Genomic DNA, 20207 nt, shown 5'->3' on the forward strand with positions numbered 1-20207 from the left:
GTGAACTTGGACAGGGATGACCACGCCATATTTGAAGGATGTTGGTGTTTGTAAATTCTCTGTTTGCTCCTCCACAGGAAGAAGCAGCTCAGGAGTTTCAAGAGAAGCACAAGAAGGAAATGGAGAAGATTAAAGACCTGAACCTCACAGAGTAAGTGTTCCCTCATTTTGTATGGATATGAAATCAAGTGGGGCAGCACGGTGGCGCAGTGGGTATCGCTGCTGCTTTGCAGTAAGGAGACCTGGGTTTGTTTCCTGGGTCCTCCCTGCGTGGAGTTTGCATGTTCTCCCCGTGTCTGTTTGGGTTTCCTCCCAAAGTCCAAAGACATGCAGGTTAGGTGCATTGGCGATTCTAAATTGTCCCTACAGTAGTATGTGCTTTGTGTGTGTGTGTGTGCCCTGCGGTGGGCTAACGCCCTTCCCAGGGTTTGTTTCCTGCCTTGCGCCCTGTGTTGGCTGGGATTGGCGCCAACAGACCCCTGTGACCCTGTAGTTAGGATACAGTGGGTACGGAAAGTATTCAGACCCCCTTCAATTTTTCACTCTTTGTTATATTGCAGCCATTTGCTAAAATCATTTAAATTAATTTTTTCCTCATTAATGTACACACAGCACCCCATATTTACAGACAAAAAAGAAGAATTTTTGAAATTGTTGCAGATTTATTAAAAAAGAAAAACTGAAATATCACCTGGTCCTAAGTATTCAGACCCTTTGCTCAGTATTTAGTAGAAGCCCCCTTTTGAGCTAATACAGCCAGGAGTCTTCTTGGGAAAGATGCAACAAGTTTTTCACACCTGGATTTGGGGATCCTCTGCCGTTCCTCCTTGCAGATCCTCTCCAGTTCTGTCAGGTTGGATGGTAAACGTTGGTGGACAGCCATTTTTAGGTCTCTCCAGAGATGCTCAGTTGGGTTTAAGTCAGGGCTCTGGCTGGGCCATTCAAGAACAGTCACAGAGTTGTTGTGAAGCCATTCCTTCGTTATTTTAGCTGTGTGCTTAGGGTCATTGTCTTGCTGGACGGTAAACCTTCGGCCAAGTCTGAGGTCCTTAGCACTCTGGAGAAGGTTTTTGTCCAGGATATCGCTGTACTTGGCCGCATTCATCTTTCCCTCGATTGCAACCAGTTGTCCTGTCTCTGCAGCTGAAAAACACCCCCAGAGCATGATGCTGCCACCGCCATGCTTCACTGTGGGGACTGTATTGGACAAGTGATGAGCAGTGCCTGGTTGTCTCCACACATACCGCTTCGAATTAAGGCCAAAAGTTCTATCTTGGTCTCATCAGACCAGAGAATCTTATTTCTCACCATCTCAGAGTCCTTCAGGTGTCTTTTAGCAAACTCCATGCAGGCTGTCATGTGTCTTGCCTCTCCTCTGTGTGTCGAGACAACCAGGCACTGCTCGTGGACTCCGGAATGTCTGAGATGCTCGGCTGACTACACCAGTTAGCAAACTGGTAAAAAGAAAACTGAAGTCTGCCCTTTCTGGTGCAGGAGAAAAATGGGTTCCATTTTACCTCACTGGTTTTGTTCACATGATAGACCAGACCTGTACTCTCAATACTGCTGAATACACACACACACACACACCCCATTTCTGATTCAGTTGACTTCTTTATACTTTCCTACAGAACAACCCAGTTGAGCTGAGACGAGAGTCAGACCTCACCATAACTTTTGTTGAACTGCTTATGTCTTGCAGGTACATGATTCGAGGAGATGATGAAGAATGGAATCAAGTGTTGAGTAAAGCGGGCCAGAATGCTGCACTTATCAGCATAAAAAGGTGAGGTGGCTGTAAGCCTTTAAACCGTTTTAGTTTTCCTAAATATTTACATAACAGCGGCAATTTGGTTTTGGAAAACTCCAAATAAAATGTTGCGACAAAGACACAACACCAGGACAGCAGCTGTTAACATCTCCCTGTTTGAGCACAGTGGCAAGACATTCTTCACTCATAATGCCGACAGTCAAACCATCCACTCCTCCATCATTTTGAGGGATGTGGGAGACACAGAAGATCAACACTCAAACCATCCAATTCAGGTTTACATTAAACCAGACAGTTGATCCTGGCAACGTTGAATGTACAGTTGTGCTTGAAAGTTTGTGAACCCTTTAGAATTTTCTATATTTCTGCATAAATATGACCTAAAACATCATCAGATTTTCACTCAAGTCCTAAAAGTAGATAAAGAGAAACCAGTTAAACAAATGAGACAAAAATATTATACTTGGTCATTTATTTATTAAGGAAAACGATTGAATATTACATATTTGTGAGTGGCAAAAGTATGTGAACCTTTGTTTTCAGTATCTGGTGAGACCCCCCAATAACTGCAACTAAACGTTTCCGGTAACTTTTGATCATTCCTGCACACCGGCTTGGAGGAATTTGAGCTCATTCCTCCGTACAGAACATCTTCAACTGTGGGATGTTGGTGGGTTTCCTCACATGAACTGCTCGCTTCAGGTCCTTCCACAACATTTCGATTGGATTAAGGTCAGGACTTTGACTTGGCCATTCCAAAACATTCACTTTATTCTTCTTTAACCATTCTTTGGTAGAACGACTTGTGTGCTTAGGGTCGTTGTCTTGCTGCATGACCCACCTTCTCTTGAGATTCAGTTCATGGACAGATGTCCTGACATTTTCCTTTAGAATTCTCTGATATAATTCAGAATTCATTGTTCCATCAATGAAGGCAAGCCGTCCTGGCCCAGATGCAGCAAAACAGGCCCAAACCATGATACTACCACCACCATGTTTGACAGATGGGATGATGTTCTTATGCTGGAATGCAGTGTTTTCCTTTCTCCAAACATAACGCTTTTCATTTAAACCAAAAAGTTCTATTTTGGTCTCATCCGTCCACAAAACATTCTTCCAATAGCCTTCTGGTTTGTCCACGTGATCTTTAGCAAACTGCAGACGAGCAGCAATGTTTTTTTTGGAGAGCAGTGGCTTTCTCCTTGCAATCCTGCCATGCACACCATTGTTGTTCAGTGTTCTCCTGAAGGTGGACTCATGAACATGAACATTAGCCAATGTGAGAGAGTCCTTCAGTTGCTTAGAAGTTACCCTGGGGTCCTTTGTGACCTCGCCGACTATTACACGCCTTGCTCTTGGAGTGATCTTTGTTGGTCGACCACTCCTGGTCTTGAATTTCCTCCATTTGTACATAATCTGTCTGACTGTGGATTGGTGGAGTCCAAACTCTTCAGAGATGGTTTTGTAACCTTTACCAGCCTGATGAGCATCAACAACTATTTTTGTGAGGTCCTCAGAAATCTCCTTTGTTCGTGCCGTGATACACTTTTACAAACACGTGTTGTGAAGAGCAGACTTTGATAGATCCCTGTTCTTTAAATAACACAGGGTGCCCACTCACACCTGATTGGCATCCCATTGATTGAAAACACCTGACTCGAATTTCACCTTCAAACTAACTGATTATCCGTGAGGTTCACATACTTTTGCCACTCACAAATATGAAATATTCGATCATTTTCCTCAATAAATAAATGACCAAGTATAATATTCTTGTCTCATTTGTTTAGCTGGTTTCTCTTTATCTACTTTTAGGACTTGAGTGAAAATTTGATGATGTTTCAGGTCATATTTATGCAGAAATATAGAAAATTCTAAAGGGTTCACAAACTTTCAAGCAGAGATAAACCAATGCCAGTTGTGGTGCCATTCTATCGCAGGACACCATCAGACCAGCCAGTGTAAATTCTCTTTGCTGAAAGTGGAATATTTAAGCTTGGATTGGGAAGATGCTGACTTGTGTCACCTCAAATCTCAAAAGTTGTGAACATTTCATGCACCCCTTTCCAATTTTTTGTTATTGTGCGTGCTTTAAAGCAGGGGCCCCCAACCCCCTGGCCGCCGCCATCTGACAGCCGGGCTGCGAGAGAACTACAGGCAACAGAGACTCACTCAGTGAAGGGCTAAGGCAAAACGGCTGGCCCTTCACTGAGGACACTTTTCAGAACGCTAGGCGGGCAGGGCTTTGCATTGGCGCAGAGAGAGGAGAGAGACCGAGGTGTGAGAGTATTACAACGACGTATTTTTATGGTCCCAACAGCTTCCCCATATGACACAAGTCTATAGAAATATCGTTACTATGAAGTACATTCAGCAGATACTTTCATTACAACGAAGTGACCTTGAAATGCCTAAATGAATCATCCACAGAGCAGTTAGTTCTGTGGCCGCAGCTCAGTTGTGCACAATGATCCCCAATCAGAAACATTGTAAAAAAAGTATTTCTTTCTTCGAACTTTCCTTGTACTGTTTGCTGTTTTTGTTTTCTGTGGTTTTCAGTGATACCTTTTGCTTATTGCTCGTCAACATTTGAAGAACGTCCATCGGAATTTAACCCACTGTCATCTATAGAAATGGCAGACACGAAATAAACGATAACCGTGTTAATGTTTGTGATGTGCAATCTGTTGGAATGACAAATGCAATGCATATAAATCTTGGGTTGCAAACGTTTGCAAACTTCTGCATTTGAAGACGTCGAAAAAGCAGTTTTTATGTGGTTCAGTGATGCTCGTTCAAGAAGCATTCCTATTAATGTGGCACTCTTTCAAAAAAATGTGAGGTTTCTAAACTCTCTTGGGACTTCTGTCAGCTAGACAATACGCTGTGAGCCTGCTGTTGCCCTGCCCCAGCAATAGACAAACAATCTTCTACAGATGCTGCGGTCACGCTTCGGACGCACTTAAGCGTGTTGTTCCCGTTGGGTGGAGAGGATCCCAAAAGAGTTCAGAAACCTCATAATATGAAGAAGAAGAGGATGATTCAACTTCTGATTGATAACTGTGCTACCCACAACATTTAGATAATGTTCGTTGAATTCCTCCCACCCAATTGCACAGCAGTGCTTCAGCCATTGGATTTGGGCATCATTCGCACCCTGAAAGTGAATTATTATGTAAATTATTATATAAAATTATTATATAAAGTGTATTATTGCTGAGAAAAATTCTCGTCAGCATAACTAGACAGGAGGAGATTAAAATAACGTGAAAGAAGCTATTGAAGCTGGTTCCATTTCCAACATCCTATCTTTGTGAGGCTGCGTTTTCTGCAGTGAGAGCAACCAAAATGAGTTTATGGAGCAGAGTGAACATAAGCAACACACTCTACGTGTCACTGTCTTCCATATAATGGCTCCGATGGAATTCGTGTCTACATTTTGTCACTTATTACTAAAACATGAAAACCGTTTCTTTTTTTAACGATGTGTTTACATAGATCGTTGTAGACACGGAACACACATGAAATGCATGTGTTCCAAATAACGATATAGTATTTATAAAAGGTGTCATTTTGCTTGACTTCTCACTCTATACAACTCTAAGCAACTGACACGCAGGTAAACAGACTTGAGCTGAGAAGACTGTGCAGCGGTAATAGCAGGCTGCTTGCTGCTTATCGACACATTTAAAGGACAAAAGACGCTGATGGAGAGGTGAGAAGTGATTTAAGGTGGGATGGATCTACAGGTTTTTTCATAGGCTCTGATAATTCTAGTATTAAACAAGTGACACAGGCACATTACACGTTGTCATTTATTTATTGAGGAAAACGATCCTGTTGTCCACAGCCAGTGTTTTAGCATTGGTGGCAACAAACCTCAATAGGAGGACACAAGTGTCAAGAAACTGAAAATTCGCCATGATTTCATATAATGCCTTTACAGTCTCATTGAATTAGACAGCCATTCACACAAATGGGGAAAAAAAAAATGTGGTAAACTTTAGCGGTGGAAATTCTCACACCCTTCCAGTTATTTGTTATCCGGGCTCATGAGACAATCAGTGAAAATTTAATTAGATTGAATTTATGTTAGGCCGTAAATATTAGAACCAGAAGGATTATGAGGGGTGGGTTATGATGTTTCTCCTCTTGTTTATTTAAAGTGACAGGAAAAGACCACCGGAAAGAACGGAAAACGGAGAATCGTCAAAGTTCAAGAAACTCAAGAAAAAGAGCAAAGAGAAGAAGAGCAAATTCAACAAGTGATCCATGCAGGGACATTCAGCCTTCACGTGTCAACCTCCTTCTCAGATTGTCACGCACGTCTCCCGGAGGTGGCGATGCTGCGCTTCTCGTGTTGAACTTTGGATCCTTTCACCTGCACAGACGGCCTCCTCCAGGAAGGACTTTTGTTCACAGGAGACGATTGTTTTATTTTTTTTTTGTGTAAGGCCGGCATTGACATTTTGCAGCCGTGTGCGATGAAGAGCTGCTCCCTTATTTTTTTTTTTAAAGAAATATTACAGTTGTCCATTTTGTTTTATTTAATTGCAATATTTGAATTATGCCTCAGACAGATGGATTAAATCCTGCTTTCATCATGTTGATTTGAATTGAGGTTTATGGTTTTCTCCCTCGTCTTCACCCCAGATGGACTTGAGACCACCAGATCCACTTTGAGTCTTCTTTGGTCTCCTTTATTTTTCTCGTTATATAAAAGGTGAAGGTGACACTGGGACATCATAGCACTCCACACCACAAAGATGGATGGAAAGACCTCCACTGCTGTAACTGCCGTGTCTTTCTTCAAGGATTTTATTTCTCCCGATGTATTTTTATTGCTACATTTTCTCATTTCAAATACACAAATTCTCTTTTCCCTACTGGATGTACGTGTGTGGACCGAACAGGAAGATTCTTATTTTTTGTTTCTTTGTTGAATATTGGAACAATTTTGACAAGAACAGGCCTATCGGCTCAGCATGTTTGCCAGTCCTATTCATTTAAATTCTCCAAAATAACATCAAGTTGACTTTTGAAAGTCCATAAAGTCCCACCACACCACTTGGTCATTCATTCCAGGTGTCTGTGTGAAGAAAAATGTCTTAATATTTGTGTGAAATCTGCCCTGAGATTTCCATCTGTGTTCTTGATGAACTCATTTTAAAGTCACCGTCTCGATCCACTGGACTAATTGACTGATTCCTTACATAATTTTAAACTGTAAAGGCTCAGCTCTTTTAATCTTTCCTCGTAACTCAACCCCTGTAGCCCTGGACTCAGCCTGGTCGCTCTTCTCCTGACCTTTTCTTGTGCTGTTATGTCCTTTTTGTAGTCTGGAGACCAAAACTGCACCCAGTACTCAAGATGAGGCCTCACCAGTGTGTGATAAAGCTTGAGCAGGACCTCCTGGGGCTTGGACATTACCATGAACAAAGAGCAAGATTCATTCGAAAACTCGATCATTACCCAAGAATGAGGCCCACGGTTCTCATGCATTTGATTTACGAAGAGAACACAACTCCACACATCAAAGCGCTATATAACCTGTTAGCCTTCGTCTGAGCACTGTCTGCCAGTTGACCGCGTCAAGTCCGCTATGACTCCTAAGTCCTTCTCATAAGGTGGACTTTTCGATTTTTATGCCCCCCTTTTTGTAGTTCACACCTCACATTTCTACTTCCTACTTGTAATTCTTTACATTTACTGACATGAAATCTCAGCTGCCCAAGCCTGTTTGCTGTCCGAGTCTCTCTGTGATGATTCATCCATCCATTATCCAACTCGCTCTATCCAAACTACAGGGTCACGGGGTCTGCTGGAGCCAATCCCAGCCAACACAGGGCGCAAGAACAGACTCTAAATTATCAGCCAGTCCAACCATCTTGGTATCATCTGCAAACTTCACCAGCTTGTTGATTATATTCATGTCCAGGTCATTTGTTTGTTAAAAACAGCAGAGACCCCAGCACTGACCTGAGGGGCACCACCTAATTCTGACAGGGGACCTCACATTTTGTTCAAGTTTGTATCTCTGTTGTGTGTTTTGAGCTCCCATCTTTTTAAGTTTAATCCGTAGCCTCCTCTAAGGGACATTTCTAAATTTCAGATGAATAATACAACGTTCAACTTTCTGATCGTGTGCGTTCGCAGCGTCCTTGTAGAATTCTAGCATATTAGCTGTGCTAGCCGTTTAAGACGGAGTGAAATCTTAATGATCAATGTCGACCTCAGCGTTCACGTTTGCACTGCCTGTCTCTGTTGTATGCTTTTTGACAAGGGATTTGTAAAAGCAGTGCTAATGTTTGTGATGCACCATCTGTTGGAAAGAAAGAAACATAGAAACCAGACAAACACTTTAGTTAAGGTTTTACTATTCATTGTACTGTCAGTTAGTGTTATTTATTCTATTAAAATGCGTTAAGACTGAATACTTAATAGCCATCGAAGATGTCAGCCAAGACTAGTAAATAGAGACGCAGAGGATAGAGGCTCACAGTTTTCAGGCAGTGGGCAGCCTGAGATTTTTTTTTTTTTCTGTTCATATACTTTAATTGTCGTGGGTGAAATTGTCTTTTCGCATGACCTTTGGGGGTCGGAGGGCAGGGTCAGCCATTGTATAGCGAGCACCCCGGAGCCATTGTCAGTCTAAGGGTCTTGCTCAACGACCCAATGGAGTCGGAGCCCCTTTGTGATGTGAGGAATATCCAGGAAGTCCAGACAAAGCAGATGCAAATATTTGTGTAATGCACCAACTGTTGGAATGACAGATGCAATTTTTTTGGTGTGTTTTATATACCATTTGGTATGGGATTTGTAAAAGCAAACAACCACCACCACCACCATCATCAAGATGTTCAAAGGGATAGTAAAAGTGAGAAGCTGCTGTGACTTTTCTAGAAAGACCACCCGCTCGTTTTGTTGGCTTGAAAGCTGCTGCTGGGCACTCAATGTCTGGCTGTGGCACTTCAGGTTTGTCCGTTTCCATGTTTTTGTACTTCTTAGGGATCTCGGGCAAAAGAGATTTTTTTTTTGCCCCCACCCATACCCCAATTAGAGCAACCAGTGCTAATGTCCAAATTAGACATGTGAAAAAGTAAGTGCACCCCATGAATTGTTTTTTCTTTCTCAAACTTAGGTGGACATGTTGTACCAAGATTTCATCTTCAGATTTTGTAATAATTTTTATAAACATCAATGCAAATTTCACATCCGGAAAAAGTCAGTCCACCACCTCGGCTTAGCGTGTGCTTCACCAGATAAGCAGCGCGGGAGAGAGGGTCCTGTGTGACGGCGTCCTTCTTCATGCTTAGCCGTTTCATTCGCTTTGCTCTTTGATGTCACCACGCCAGGGTCTTCGTAAAGAAGGTTAGAAAGGCTAAGGAGTCTGGGAAAGAATTTAAAAAGATCTCCAAACAATCAGAAATCAGTCCAGGACGATCCACCTCAAGTGGAGATTTCAAACATCTGCCAATCTTCAAACACCCCCCAAAAAAAAAAAAGTAATAAAAATAAAAGTTTATAAAATGAGGCGTATGTACATTTGTACACAATTCACCATTTATAAAGCCTGATCACTTTGTGAGTGCGCGTCTATATATGGAGTATGCTAATCAAGCTCATACATATGCAATCACAATGCCGCAGAATTTCATTGGCTGGAAGAGCAGCCTCCCACCTGACATGTCAAGACCCCACCCCCTGCATTCAAGAGTGTCAGGCAGTCGACTGAGGGTGCGAGATCATGTGTGACATTATAGCGCCTCTCCTCTGCTTTCTGAGGGTCCGGGAGAGGTGCCAGCGCCTGAGCGGGTAGCCGATATCACCTGCCACAGGTAATAACTGACATGATTGTTGTTACAATGAGGAGCACAAGACATGAAACAGTGAGGGGTCAGCCAGTTACCACGTGCAGCACGATCACATCTGATAAGCAGCAGGGACCAGTACAGCGCCTTGTCACACCCACCACTCGATGAAACAGCTCGGGATCCCGGTTGGCAGCCCCCCAAGACAGACACGCGGTCCAGTACCACCCTCCGGAAATGACCGTCTATCCACGCAGCCAGGTGTTATATGGGTGCTCCCTTGGCCTGGTCCTGCCAGTTGGGTCCTAAAACAATGAGGATCCTGCCAGCTGGTATGACCCGCGTTTGGGGGTTCACACCACATGGCCGTAGTGCCGTATCTGACGCTCCCTCATCATGCAGGTCATGTGCCTCATTCAGGACCCCAACACAAAGTCAAGCCAGCGGGACCCGAGGACTCTCTGGAGAGACAAAATGAAGGAGTCGAGTCTGGATAGCGTCCATGTCTCACTAACAGGGAGCACCAGGACTCTAAAGACTTGGACCTTTTGTTTAGATATCTGGAGTGCCACACACCCCCATGTGACCTCATGACCCCCAATGGTCTCCCAATCCGTCTACTGACTTCATAGTCACCACAGTCACATGAATGTCACTGCCAAGGTAAGTAAACCTCTCAACAAGGTCAGCAGACTCTCCACAGACAGACACACTGCTGATGGCCGTGCCCAAGAGGTCATTAAAGGCCTGGCTGTTGGTTTTTATCAGGACCCTCGCAAGCCCAGACACTCGGACGTCTCTTGAGAGCCTCCATTGACTCCACGAAGATCACAGCATCATCAGCAACGTCAAGATCCGTGAATCTCTCTTCACCAACAGATGCCCCTCAGCAGCTGGACCCCACAACTCTGCCCATTACCCAGTCCATGCCAGCATTGAAGAGAGTAGGAGCAGAACACACAGACTGGTGGAGACACTCAGAAGTTCAAGTTCAGAAAGTCGCACAGTACGTGAAATAAATTGTAACATGACAACGATCCTAAATGCACCAGTAAACGCGCCAAGCCATGGAGTATTCCGGAATGGCCAAGTCAAAACCCAGATCTGAATCCCATCGAGCTGCAGGGTCTCTGCTCCTGACACACCCCAGAAGTCATCATACAGCGGAATGAATTCTGCATGGAGGACACAAAAGGAAGACTTTCTCCCGTCAATTTTAGAGACTGCTAGAAGACTACTTGAGGGTGCCACGCCCGATACTGGCACTTGGTGCGAAAGTCGTCTCGGATAAACGAGCGTTGGACTCATCAGACTGGACGGCCTGCTCAGACTCCATTATGGAAGACCCAGAAGTGGGCAGGCGGCCAGCTGGCCGAGGTCTCCAGGGGCCTCATGTATAAACGGTGCGTACGCACAGAAATGTTGCGTAAGAACTTTTCCACGTTCAAATCGCGATGTATAAAACCTACACTTGACATAAAGCCACGCACTTTTCCACAGTACCTCATGCCTTGTCGTACGCAAGTTCTCCGCTCGGTTTTGCAAACTGGCGGCACCCAGCGTCAAAGCAGTGCTACTGTTCTTGTGTGATTACTCATTATTTTCATGACGCGGCTTTATAAATACACAGAAACTAACCGCATATTGTTTATTAGTGTAATGCATCTGATTGTAATTAACTCGTAACAATATAATGGTCCAGGGAACAGCCATAGTATTCCAAATACCATAACTGCTTTAGTGTTGTTACTCTCACTTCTTCTTCTTCTTCATTCAGCTCCTCCCGTTAGGAGTTGCCACAGCGGATCATCTTTTTACATATTACTCTCACTGCACGACTCGGAGTATTTATATCACTGTATCTGAGTGTGAATCACAGCAGCAGCTGATCGGAAAGAGAATTATCGGTATACAGCTTTAAAGACACGCTGTCTCAGCCACTGCAAAATGTTTTAAAGCCTTTCCTGTACGGACCTCGCGGTTCAGAAACAGTTTAATCCCAAGAACTTTAAATGCACTCAATCAATTGCTCCTTGTAGAACTGTTTGTACTTATAAGTACAATCACCCCACTGTAAACTTGCACTACAGTTATAATATCTCACAACCTGGGCCACTTTATAAAGCTGTATTTACATATGATGACGATATCATTTTTAAGGTGAAATGCAGCAAAATATGTTTGTTAAATTATACACATAAAACTTTAACTTCATTTAAATAATCTATATTCTTCACTGGGAGTGTCGTGAAGGATAGAATAATTAAACATGTACTACGAAGATATTTCAATGTTCTTTAAACGTTTTGAAGAATCGGCGCTAAGCTTACAGATGGCTTAACGCCTATTACAGAGCTGATTGTGTGGCGATCGGTTACTTGGGGAAAGAAAAGCACTGACTGCAGACGGCTACGCCAATATATATTGAATATAAAACAGAAAGAGAAAATAACAACACAGCTAAAAACGCAGCGACAAATTTCGACAAAAGATAAATGCTTGTCATGAGCACGAGGCTCATGAAACACATGTTTAATAATGTGCTTTAGCTCCTATCATCATGAAAATGACATCACGATACATCTCAGTATTTTAGTTATTCAGAGAGCTGTAATATCACAAATGTAATGGACTCTGTGTCCAGTTGGAGGAAGAGAGCCAGTTTAAGAAGCAAGTAGTGATTCACACACATAGAGCACATAAGAGTAGAAGATCAAATACAAAACAAAGCATTTAACGTGCTACTTTAATTACGATGTGATTTGAGAAACTGGTTAATTAAACGATTTTAAGATGAAGTTTATAATGTTCTACTAAATGACAAAATAAACTACGTGATTAAAGTGGAAATGTCGAGATTGAAGTTGACATTTCGTGCTTTTTCCCCACCGTGTGCCTTTTTTCTCTGTACCCTAATAAACTTTCATATGACACTCAGACAGTGGGCTACAACTCTTCTTTTCACGGCAACTTTGATATGTGACTTCTTTTTTATTTCAGGCACTGTGCGATTTTGTGAATGTGAGCTTTCAAGTTTCTCCAACACGCTATGTCACTCGATCAACTTCCTTTTGTTGATTATACCACGGTTTATTTGAACAAATAGTATGTTTTTCCTTCGCCTCCACTTGGTATTCGCTGAAATTCTTATATTTTCCCCGTGCTTTTCCCATTGTCTTTTCACAGAAGGCTGCGCTTAAGGGCGATTTATATTGATTTGCATATTCAAATAGGCGTAATTCTGGGAGGATTTGGAGCGTTACATAATGCGTGGCGTGCAGCGTTAGTTTTCACGCTGATCGGGATTTATGTAGCAGAAGAACGTGGAGGTTGGAGTACGCACAGATTCCTGCATCTGGATTTTTCTGTGCGTAAGCACATTTCGGCTTTTGTGCTTACGCCATGTTATAGTGCGAGTTCTACGCACGGCGTTATACATGAGGCCCCTGGTCTGGGACTTTGTTTTTGACTTTTAGAATTTTAATCTGCACTGCTATCAACCGGCCATCAATTCATCAATTATTTAATGAACGGATCTCGTTGGTTTCCAGTTCTGTTCAGTCAGCTTCTACCTCATTCTCTGCGTGTTTAACAAATCGCCATTTCTATGTTGCCACGCATGTTCATCTTCAGGGCTCGTCTCAGGTATGTAATACCCCTCTGGGTCAAGAGGGGGCGCTGGCATTAATTGAGTCCTCTCCCTTTCCCTCCTGAGTGCCAACATGATGCCCGGTGAGGACAACTGACTTCGCCCCTTCTGGTCACTGGACCATAAATTCCGAGCTACCCATGAGACGGAGCTCCTTAGCCAAACCAAAACCCAGGGAAAGGTGACCTTTGTTATTTATTGATTGTGCCATCGAGCGCTCGTTCTGTTTGAATAGAAGTAAATGGGTTGGCACGCCAGCATTTCACCAGGGTTATCTGTCAGCTCCTCACACGACCACACTGGGTACCAGTTGTGCATTTAGGAATTCATATCATCCGGACTTGGACTTTAACTGAGAATTGATCACAGCGCGCTGCACCTTCACTCACTGAAGAGCGGTGTATGAAACAAAGACGTCGGGCTCAATACAAAGGGGGCCAAGTGACGTGAAGTGATCGGTGACCTTTAACTACAGAAACAATTTAATGAACATCAAATCATGATAGATCCACATAATTTAAAAAAACATTTCATGGGGTGCACTTACACTCACCTAAAGGATTATTAGGACCACCTGTTCAATTTCTCATTAATGCAATTATCTAATCAACCAATCACATGGCAGTTGCTTCAATGCATTTAGGGGTGTGGTCCTGGTCAAGACAATCTCCTGAACTCCAAACTGAATGTCAGAATGGGAAAGAAAGGGGATTTAAGCAATTCTGAGCGTGGCATGGTTGTTGGTGCCAGGCGGGCCGGTCTGAGTATTTCACAATCTGCTCAGTTGCTGGGATTTTCTAGGGTTTACAAAGAATGGTGTGAAAAGGGAAAAACATCCAGCATGCGGCAGTCCTGTGGGCGAAAATGCCTTGTTGATGCTAGAGGTCAGAGGAGAATGAATGGGCCAACTGATTCAAGCTGATAGAAGAGCAACTTTGACTGAAATAACCACTCGTTACAACCGAGGTATGCAGCAAAGCATTTGTGAAGCCACAATACGCACAACCTTGAGGCGGATGGGCTACAACAGCAGAAGACCCCACCGGGTACCACTCATCTCCACTACAAATAGGAAAAAGAGGCTACAATTTGCACGAGCTCACCAAAATTGGACAGTTGAAGACTGGAAAAATGTTGCCTGGTCTGATGAGTCTCGATTTCTGTTGAGACATTCAAATGGTAGAGTCAGAATTTGGCGTAAACAGAATGAGAACATGGATCCATCATGCCTTGTTACCACTGTGCAGGCTGGTGGTGGTGGTGTAATGGTGTTGGGGATGTTTTCTTGGCACACTTTAGGCCCCTTAGTGCCAATTGGGCATCGTTTAAATGCCACGGGCTACCTGAGCATTGTTTCTGACCATGTCCATCCCTTCATGACCACCATGTACCCATCCTCTGATGGCTACTTCCAGCAGGATAATGCACCATGTCACAAAGCTCAAATCATTTCAAATTGGTTTCTTGAACATGACAATGAGTTCACTGTACTAAAATGGCCCCCACAGTCACCAGATCTCAACCCAATAGAGCATCTTTGGGATGTGGTGGAACGGGAGCTTCGTGCCCTGGATGTGCATCCCACAAATCTCCATCAACTGCAAGATGCTATTCTATCATTATGGGCCAACATTTCTAAAGAATGTTTTCAGCACCTTGTTGAATCAATGCCACGTAGAATTAAGGCAGTTCTGAAGGCGAAAGGAGGTCAAACACCGTATTAGTATGGTGCTCCTAATAATCCTTTAGGTGAGTGTATTTCTTCACAGGACTGTAATCAAGAAGTTAGCACTTGTCATTTTTATGGAATGGGGCCAAATAAATATCTAAGTTGAGAAATCTGAAATATACAAAATACAAAAAACATAAAAATATACAAACATGAAAGAAATTTACTCAACAGCCTTTTAAAGAAAAGAGCAAATCTTAGTGATAGATAGCTAGAATGAAAAGCACTATAAGAGAGAGAGATAGAGAGATAGATAGATAGATGAAAGGCAGTATATGATAGAATACAGTGCATCCAGAAAGTATTCACAGCGCATCACTTCTTCCACATTTTCTTATCTTACAGCCTTATTCCAAAATGGATTAAATTCATTTTTTTCCTCAGAATTCTACACACAACACCCCATAATGACAACGTGAACAAAGTTTACTTGAGGTTTTTGCAAATTTATTAAAAATAAAAAAACTGAGAAATCGCATGTCCATAAGTATTCACAGCCTTTGCTCAATACTTTGTCGATGCACCTTTGGCAGCAATTCCAGCCTCAAGTCTTTTTGAATATGATGCCACAAGCTTGGCACACCTATCCTTGGCCAGTTTCGCCCATTCCTCTTTGCAGCACCTCTCAAGCTCCATCAGGTTGGATGAGAAGCGTCGGTGCACAGCCATTTTAAGATCTCTCCAGAGATGTTCAATCGGATTCAAGTCTGGGCTCTGTCTGGGCCACTCAAGGACATTCACAGAGTTGTCCTGAAGCCACTCCTTTGATATCTTGGCTGTGTGCTTAGGGTCGTTGTCCTGCTGAAAGATGAACCATCGCCCCAGTCTGAGGTCAAGAGCGCTCTGGAGCAGGTTTTCATCCAGGATGTCTCTGTACATTGCTGCAGTCATCTTTCCCTTTATCCTGACTAGTCTCCCAGTTCCATCCCCACAGCATGATGCTGCCACCACCATGCTTCACTGTAGGGATGGTATTGGCCTGGTGATGAGCGGTGCCTGGTTTCCTCCAAACGTGATGCCTGGCATTCACACCAAAGAGTTCAATCTTTGTCTCATCAGACCAGAGAGTTTTGTTTCTCATGGTCTGAGAGTCCTTCAGGTGCCTTTTGGCAAACTCCAGGCGGGCTGCCATGTGCCTTTTACTAAGGAGTGGCTTCCGTCTGGCCACTCTACCATACAGGCCTGATTGGTGGATTGCTGCAGAGATGGTTGTCCTTCTGGAAGGTTCTCCTCTCTCCCCAGAGGACCTCTGGATCTCTGACAGAGTGACCATTGGGTTCTTGGTCACCTCCCTGACTAAGGCCCTTCTCCCCCAATCGCTCCGTTTAGATGGCCGATCAACTCTAGGAAGAGTCCTGGTGGTTTCAAACTTCTTCCGCTTACGGATGATGGAGGCCACTGTGCTCATTGGGACCTTCAAAGCAGCAGAAATTTTTCTGTAACCTTCCCCAGATTTGTGCCTCGAGACAATCCTGTCTCGGAGGTCTACAGACAATTCCTTTGACTTCATGCTTGGTTTGTGCTCTGACATGAACTGTCAACTGTGGACCTTCTATAGACAGGTGTGTGCCTTTCCAAATCATGTCCCATCAACTGAATTTACCACAGGTGGACTCCAATGAAGCTGCAGAAACATCTCAAGGATGATCAGGAGAAACAGGATGCACCTGAGCTCAATTTGGAGCTTCATGGCAAAGGCTGTGAATACTTCTGTACATGTGCTTTCTCAATGTTTTTATTTTTAATAAATTTGCTAAAATCTCAAGTAAATGTTTTTCACGTTGTCATTATGGGGTGTTGTGTGTAGAATTCTGAGGAAAAAAACAAATTTAATCCATTTCGCTATAAGGCTGTAACATAACAAAATGTGGAAAAAGTGATGCGCTGTGAATACTTTGCGGATGAAATGTAGATAGATAGATACAGTAGATAAGATAGATAGAACTTTGGTCTTAACATACACTGGAATTACTATAAAGTAAGAAAAATTGAAGAGAGAGAGTAATTCTGCCCTGGCACTCACAGTCCCAGTAAGGCGCTATACAGACATATTGCTGTTGGTATAAAGAACCCCCATTGTGTTTTCTGACCCACTTCTTCTGAATGATTCATTGTCTCAAACTCCTCAGTGTTGTGTCACAGAGAGGATGTTGTGCAGCGTTGTTCATAATGACACTCAGTTTTGCTTTACTTCTCTGCTTTGCCCACGACATCTGGGGGTCCAGAGTGCGTCCCCTTTTGAAATCTTGTTAATTCAGTCGTTCTCTCTTAACGTCAGGGTACCTCTGTTTGACCCCACACTGGCCATCGCAGAGCTGTAGATGATGTTATGGACGTCACTTCCCACATCAAAGGAATGCTCTGCCTGTTCCTTCTCCAGTTCCTCTTTGTTGCAAGACCAGTCCAACTTGTTATTGATGTTGGCCCCCCAAGTACTTGCTGCAGTGGACCACCTCTACTCCTTGAATTGTGACCGGACACACAGAGGCTCTCTGGTGTGGTCAAGGTCAATAAGCAGTTCCTTGGTTTTTGCTGATATTAAGTTGCAGGCAATTCTCAAAGTTCTCCTCCCCCTGTGACTCCCCTCCTCTGTCTTGTCCCCCTTTATTAAAGCCCCCCATAAGTGTAGAATCATCTGAGAATTTCTGCAGGTGACCTGACCTGCTGTTATATTTCTAGCCAGAGGTGCACAGAGTGAAGAGAAGAGCAGACAGGCCCGGTCCTTGTGGTGCTCCAGTGTTGCTCACACAGTCCTTGAGGCTCACAGATGGTGGTCTCCCTGACAGGTGGTCCGTCATCCAAGGGCACCACAGGCTCATCCACTTGCAGATCTCGGAGTTTATTCAGATGCTAAACAAGATGTCGGCAGTTCCTGCTCTGCTGATACTTCAGGTCAGTGATGGTAGCCCAGCGAGCCCCCTTTTTCATCAGCGCGTCCCCTCAGATTGTATTTTGGACATTTGACGTTGACTTTTATGATGCAGTTGGTTCCATGTCTTCTAGAGCACAGGCAGGCCATGTGACTTGCTGAGGGTCTCACAGTGTCAGTTAGTGGGGTTTGAAGCCAAGACCCTTAACCCGCTGCACCTCACTATGAAGTGGAGGCCGCGCATGAAATCTCACAGCAGGTTGATTAGAAACCAGAAGACCACCCGGAGGAGATGGCGGTGATGCCCTGCACTCGCCATTGCTGCAGACACCTCAGTGACGACGCGTTCGGCTGCTAAACACGACACTTCACTGAGACCCCCATGATGGGGGTCTACAATACAAATTAGTCGACACCAAGCACAGAACGTGACCACCGGTGGAGAAACGTAGGTAAGGCAGCGCGCAGTCTTTCTTTATTGTAAGATCAGCTTAGCAGGGCAGTCATTGAATAAAACAAATGAATCAAAGGATTTGTCCATAAAATATTTACAGTGACGTACAATGAAAGTCCTGCAGACCGCCCTCCGTGTGCACAGTACAGGACGTGAAAAGAGAAAGGAGGAGGAGTACAAAACATTTCACGACCCCCAAAGAACATTCTGGACTAAAACTGGAGTCCATTTTGTTTCTGAATTTATAACGCAGTCTTGTTGAAATTCCAACACAAGTGGCAGCAGCCGGGCACACCTGTTCAGATGTTGGCACTTTGGTCATTAACTCCCAGGTGACACCTCTGAAAGTAAGTCACTTATTAGGGGGCATCACACGTGGTATGTAATACCCCACCTGGGTGGTAGGGGGCACCACTGCTGACAGGGCTGTAAGGAGACGCCCCTTGAGGGCACATAACTCCACCCCTCCCACGTGGGCACCTATAAAAACCCAACACTCCCCAAGGAGGGCGTCTCATAAAGACCCCGACGAACCTAACAGGCGAGACCCTCGCTTGCTCATAAGAGCCGTCGCTTTGAAAGCCCAGCAGACTCCTTTATGTTCTCCTTTCACACCCACGGGCTCCTACTTTGTTGTTCATTGCCATGGAATTCAAAGGGGCGACCCGGCTGGCACCCCAACACCTTCTACGGGGAGACGTTAACCCCATTTGTGTAGGTGGGCAGCAGTGAGTCACTTCATGGCGGTTTGCTGTAAACGTCGCTCGGTCCAATTTGTCGCGTGCATCTTTTGCTCGAGTTCTGGAGCTCAGCTCAGCTCATCCCATGAAAGTTCAGATTTTTATCCTGATGAAATTCAGTTGTACACCCGGGAAGGAACATGGACATCTGTGCCATGCGTACGAGGAGTACGGGCATCCCGGACGAGACGGGGCAGAAGCCGAGAGTCTCAGGCACCCCTGAAGGTGTCCCGAATGGGCAGCGAGGACCACCAGGCGTATGGGGAAATGGAACCACTCCCAACTCTCGGCTTCTCCATTAACGTATACAACTTAAATATTTGTTCTGCCGGCCAATCAGGCTGCGTCGTCGTCGTCATACTGGCCTCACGTCCAGGTTTTGGCTTCGTCCCTGTCATACCCCCAAATGTGCTTCTTGTTTCCTGGTTTTAGCAGTACATTCAATAAAAGCGTCCCCTTATAAATCTCACGTCGTAATCGCACTACCGTAAGTGAAAAGAAAATACGTGGGCTCCTTCCGACGTGACCCGCTACGTCTGAAGCTTTCTAGAATGTTCCTTTTTGCTTGAAATACTTGTGGCTTTCCTTCTTCTTTTTTTTTTAATACGTGAATTGTAGAAGATGGAGCGCCATTTATATAGCGCCTTTCATAAAGCTGGCAGAATGCAAACTGTCAGCCTGTTGGTTTAGCGCCCCCTGGTGTGACTCCAGTCTGTGATCCCCAAGTGTGCCACTCTGTGAACTGAAATTCACTTTAAATGAGAGACCCCCACGGCTGTGCAGGTTTTCATGCCAACTAACTTCACAATCAATGTGCCTTGAGCTTGAGAAAGACCCTACGTAAATAACATGTAGTATCCATCCATCATCCATTATCCAGCCCGCTGTATCCTAACTACAGGGCCACAGGGGTCTGCTGGAGCCAATCCCAGCCAACACAGGGAGCAAGGCAGGAAACAAACACCAAGCAGGGCGCCAGCCCACCGCAGGGCGCACACACCCACACACCAAGCACACACTACTAGGGACAATTTAGGACCACCAGTGCACCTAACCTGCATGTCTTTGGACTGTGGGAGGAAATCGGAGTACCCAAACTCCACGCAGGGAGGACCCAGGAAGCGAACACCCGGGTCTCCTAACTGTGAGGCTGCAGTCTGGATTATTAGCTGGCTGCTACATTA

At 44.3% G+C, this 20207-nt stretch overlaps 2 protein-coding genes across 2 annotated transcripts in view; one reads left to right on the forward strand and one right to left on the reverse strand.

The window, feature by feature from the left end:
* Positions 1–6379, forward strand: part of nat10 (N-acetyltransferase 10) — a 95711-nt gene extending 89332 nt beyond the window's left edge. The window contains exons 27-29 of the mRNA XM_039736345.1: positions 78–151; positions 1703–1786; positions 5938–6379. Of these exons, the coding sequence (XP_039592279.1) occupies positions 78–151; positions 1703–1786; positions 5938–6040 (261 nt within the window). The 3' untranslated portion in view covers positions 6041–6379. The remainder of the gene's footprint in view (positions 1–77; positions 152–1702; positions 1787–5937) is intronic.
* The window catches only part of abtb2b (ankyrin repeat and BTB (POZ) domain containing 2b), a 335934-nt gene that overhangs the window by 41421 nt on the left and 274306 nt on the right, over positions 1–20207 (reverse strand). The window lies entirely within an intron of this gene.

This window comes from Polypterus senegalus, chromosome 1 (assembly GCF_016835505.1).
Source record: "Polypterus senegalus isolate Bchr_013 chromosome 1, ASM1683550v1, whole genome shotgun sequence".
In the NCBI taxonomy this organism is placed as follows: Eukaryota; Metazoa; Chordata; class Cladistia; order Polypteriformes; family Polypteridae; genus Polypterus; species Polypterus senegalus.